The sequence below is a fragment of the Cucurbita maxima genome, unplaced genomic scaffold (assembly GCF_002738345.1).
Source record: "Cucurbita maxima cultivar Rimu unplaced genomic scaffold, Cmax_1.0 Cma_Scf00014, whole genome shotgun sequence".
NCBI lineage: Eukaryota > Viridiplantae > Streptophyta > Magnoliopsida > Cucurbitales > Cucurbitaceae > Cucurbita > Cucurbita maxima.
In genome coordinates, this window is record NW_019272030.1 from 516,306 (window position 1) to 521,257 (window position 4,952).

Sequence of the window (4,952 nt, forward strand, 5' to 3'; positions counted from 1 at the left end):
AAAAAAAAAAAAAAAAAAAACATATAAAAGAATCAGAATTTTACTAATATTATTTTTAGAAACTAAAATATCAAACCTTAAGTTTATTTTTTATTTGATAGAAAAAACAAAACCAAATCGAATTTATGGGTTATTTTTAAATCATGTGGAAACACGTTATGGTAGTTATTTAATTATTATAAAAGGGATTATATTGTGATTTAAATTAATCACAAATAAATAAAATCAAAGTAAATTGTTGAAGAAGATCAATATAAGATCTTCTAAATTAACTGTTTATTAAAAATTGAAGAAAATCAGTGAAAGATATATATTGAGATTTTAAATAGATACCATAAAATTTGACTTTTTTTGGAATCCTATTTTATATTATTTGAATCAAATTTAGATTTTTTAAATATTCTATGTTTGTAAAGTCAATAACTTTTTTGTATACTTGGAAAAATATGTTTATAACATACTATATACGTAAATACTCTTTACATATATATATAATTTTGTTAAATGATTTAGTAAAAAAAAATAATTTTGCATATAAAATAAAAAGGCGACGGAATGGTTAAATAAATAAATAAATAAATAAATATGGAGGGTTAAACTTGGGGAGCAAGAATCTGCTTCAGTGGCAGTACCGTAATTAAGTAGAATGATTTGGGTTTTTGTGTGCAGGATCCAGTAGCGCCACTTTCCCAGCGCGTGTAGTACACGAAACACATGAGATGGTGAATGGGGTTGAAAAGAGGAAGGGGGCGCAGACTCATTGATTGGGACGTGAGGAATAGAATACAGATACAGGCCGAAGCCGAAGCCGAAGCCGAAGCCGAAGCCGAAGCTTAAGCCAGAAGGTAGAGCTAGAGAGAGAGAGAGAGAGAGAGTGAGAAAGTGAGGTATAATTTTTTTTTTAATTTTTTTTTCTGGTCAAAATGAAATGGGTGTGGTTTGATTTGCTTAAATTTTGGTTATTTTTATATACCCAATTCTCGCCTTCTTCCTCTGTTGTCTGTGAATGGAGATTTAGGGAAATTTAGGGTTTGAAAGGCTTCTTCTGTCTGTTTCTCTTGCTCTGCAACTTGAGCGCCTTTCTGAGCTTCATTTCGCTGTTTTCCTGCACACGCCGTAGGCATACATCGATAAGTTTAACGCTTCCTTTGTCACGTTTTAAGCAAAGCCCAACCATAGCCATTGATTTCTCATCCTATCTCTTCAATCCTTCCCTTTTCTGTACTCCCTTCCCTTTTATTTATTATCTTCGTTTTGCTTATTCTTCCTCTGTTTCAAAGGCAGACGGAGGGAGGGCTTCTTTTTTCCTGTTTTGTTTTCTGATTTTCTCTGAGGTTTGAGGAAGAGGAAAGCAGAGTTCTAGGAGTTGAGGAGCTGCAGATTTATGTCGGCTGGGTTTGACTTGGCTGTGATTGGGGCTCTGTTGCAGCTCTGTTTTTCTTCTTCTTCTTCCTTACTTCTCTCTTGCTGTATGATTCTCTGCTGTTTCAAGCAGAGTCTTAATCTGGTGTTTCCATCTGTTTCGATGCGTTTCAGACCGAAGAGGTTTGTTGGGGGGGGTTTCTTCTCTTTTTACTGTCTCGATCTGTTTTGTTTTCTGGGTTTTAATCTGATTTTTGTTTGTGGGTGTTTTGCAGGACTTGTTCTGGAGTTAAGTGCTTTGGAGCTTTTCATATAAAACGATTCTCCTTCATTCTCTTGCTCTTCAGAAGAGGGGGTTTCACATAAAACTAACCCTTGATTCGATTTTGGTTCATTCTGTAAGCCTCATTTTCCCCTTAAGTTTTGGTTTGTTCGAGTTCGAGTTTGAGTTCTATTTTTCCAGAGTTGTAGAGTTTTTTCCTTTTCTTTTCCTCAAAACAATGCCAGAGCCTCGAGTTTTACAGCTAACGAATCAAAAAAGTTTTGGAAAAAAATCCAAATCGAGACCCGAAGAACCTAAAATGACTCGGAAAATCCGTGTCATCTGCAACGATCCAGACGCAACCGATTCGTCTTCGAGCGAAGATGAGGGTGAAATCGAAACGAAATCTCTCAAATTAAAACGAATCGTTCGAGAAATCCATCTACCCTTGTTCCCTTTTCAGTCCTCTAAATCAATGGACGTAACCACTAGCACTCAGAGTTCTTCACAGGACAGCAACAATGGCAGCAAAAACCCAGAGCTAAAGAGGAAGAGGGGTTTAGGCAGTAAGACCATGCCTAAAACCCTCTCCACCCGAAGAAGCGCCTCCCAATACAGAGGAGTTCGTCAAAGAAAGTGGGGCAAATGGGCCGCCGAAATCCGAGACCCTTTCAAGGGAGCTCGCATTTGGCTCGGGACTTACAACACTGCTGAAGAAGCCTCTCAGGCCTACGAATCAAAACGCCTCGAGTTCGAAAACGCCATGGCGGCCGCCCCCAAAACCAACGTCATCATCACTTCCTCGTCTTCTTCCTCCGATGAGAACGAGGAAGAATCCGGCAGCGCCATCTCTCAAACATCCCCAGCCGCCATTGTTGAAATGGAAACCTCTTCCTCTGTTTTGATAAAAGAGGAGGAAGGGATCGACACCAGTTTGATGAACGAACTCCAAATCCCCAATTTGGGATTCGTGGACGAGGATTTCGAAATCAATTTGGGGCTTCCGGAACTGGACCCCTTTTTCATGAACGACATTGGACTATTGTTTGACGACTTCTCCGGCATGGATGACCTTCAGATTTACGGGTTCGATGAGGATGAACCCAGTTGCTTGCCGGATTGCGATTTCAACGATTTTGGAAACGATGAAATATCCTGTTGGGTTGATGAAGCTTTGAATGTTCCTTGCTCGTGAGAAGTAAGTTTTGCAGATTAGGGTTGAAGAAAACAATGTTTATGTTTTGTTTTACATAGTGTTTTTACTATGATGTTGATGATGAGGTTTAGTTTTTGTTGGGGTTCTGGTAAAAGGACTAATTTTCTCGGGAAAATGTTAAAATTTTGCGGGAAAGTTGTTGATTTTTGGTTTATGATGGAGAGTAGAGGTCCATGTGTTCTGGGTTTTCCTGCGCTTTGAGAGCCGTCCAGGGGATGCGGATTTCTTAGTTATTTATGATTCTATTGTTCTTTGTTCTTGTCACGCCTCATTTTGTCTTGCTTGATTCATCTGCGACTGCATTTCTTCATCAAACACATTCCAACCAATCGCTACTAATTTTCAACATTATTCTATAATCATAACATACGATTCAGAATTGTTTGCATATTGATTTTCATGATTCGTTGCTGAATCCGAATCAATTTTCACAGTTCCTTTGTATTTTTATTAAAAAAAAACCCATAAAAATCATTTTATGCACATCCTATTTGCTTGCCTAATCACCATTTTCATAATACTTCTAAACATACTTCAACACGAGTGAGCACGAGAGAGGCAAACACAAACACAAACACAAACACGGGGTATTATGGAAATGCTGATACATACTCGCACATATTAATATCAGTTGTTTTTAATATTTATTATTATATTATATTGAAAATGAATGTGGGTCACGTAGTTTCTATGAAGCTTCGTAATAAGCATATAGGTTATATATTGAAAGGGTTTTATAAAGTGAGGGTTTAGGCGTTGAATTTTGTTAAGCAAATGAGGCTGAAAAATAACTAGGGTTTAAATAAACACGAAAACTAGGTGCAGTCCAGCCACGTGACTAACCTTTATGGTGCCACGTGCCGAGATTTTTTTTTTTCTTTTTTCCTTTTTGTTTTCATAAAATGTTTAGGGGGATTATTAGTTGAAAATAAATATTAAGAAAACACGTGAGAGGGGAAGGGAAGAGCACGTGAGAGGGGGCAGGGTTTAGGGTAGGTGTAAGCCAATAAGTGTGGAGTGAGGAGGCAATGCCACGTACACTCTCAATAACTCCTATTTCGTATTTTGGTGGGTGAGGCAGCATTACCATTATTATTGCTTTTATTATTATTTTCACAATTATTAATTTTATAAAATAATTTCAAAATAAAAAAAAGAAGAGTGTGAAGCAGACAAGTAGCAGTGGAAGAGTTGTGGAACTGAACAAATTTTTAAAAAAGAAAATCATTATTATATTATCATTATTACTTCTACTTTTCACTGCCTTCTCCCATTCCTATAACAGATTCAAAAAAGGCATCTTTTGTAAATATTTATATAAATGTTTTTTATTTTTATTTTTATTTTTTTATTTTTATTACACCATAAAGGGAGATCTCCTAGACCAACCAACCAACACAAAGACACAGAGAACAACCTCCAAAACAAACGGCCAACAAAAAAACAGCACAAATAACAAAAATAAAATAATCAAGAAATTAGTCCCCAAGTATCCAAAACACATGAAAAGACTTAGTTAGGGGACGGTTTTCTATATGTGAGATCTCGTGAAAATGATGCACGGAAAGTTGTATAAGGAGATACTCACCTAATGACCTTAGTAAGAAAAGAATTGGAATCATAGTAGTTATATTTCCATGTGTACGCATTTCTTAATTTCAACTATAAATCACTTATTAAGTTAAGTTTAGTATTTATCATTTTTCATACTATGCGACTAACGATACTTGTTGCACAAAAAAACTATCATTCACCTTTGTTGAATAGGTTGCTACAAATGATTGGCAGCATGTCTTCGTTAAGTAATCGTTGCACATTGTCTCGTACTCTTATTCCACCTAGATCCATCATAGTCATCGCATGCAAATTTATTTTAATTCTCACAAAAAAAAAAAAAAAATTGTTTCATTTTGATTTATGAATATATATATTTTTAGAAATGGTTATTTTAATTCCCAATTTTACTTGGTTTTCCCATCGGTCTCTTATTCAAATTCATGTGATACAAGATATACTTGCTCTAATGACTTAGCTCTTTCGCCTTTAAAATTAGACTAAGAGTATATTGTGAAATCGTAATATTTAATTTTAAGGGATTTATTTTAATTAAAA

The 4,952-nt window shown here is 35.7% G+C and overlaps 1 protein-coding gene across 1 annotated transcript; it reads left to right on the forward strand.

The window, feature by feature from the left end:
- Positions 1-933: 933 nt before the first annotated feature.
- LOC111489847 (ethylene-responsive transcription factor ERF118-like) lies at positions 934-3,104 on the forward strand. The gene is made up of 2 exons (XM_023138270.1): positions 934-1,545; positions 1,638-3,104. The coding sequence occupies exon 2, from the start codon at positions 1,863-1,865 to the stop codon at positions 2,817-2,819; it is 957 nt and encodes a 318-aa protein (XP_022994038.1). The 5' UTR covers positions 934-1,545; positions 1,638-1,862; the 3' UTR covers positions 2,820-3,104.
- Positions 3,105-4,952: the final 1,848 nt, after the last annotated feature.

Excerpts from the sequence above, each read along its gene's own strand:
- LOC111489847 (XM_023138270.1), top strand. The coding sequence starts at position 1,863 with ATGCCAGAGCCTCGAGTTTTACAGCTAACGAATCAAAAAAGTTTTGGA.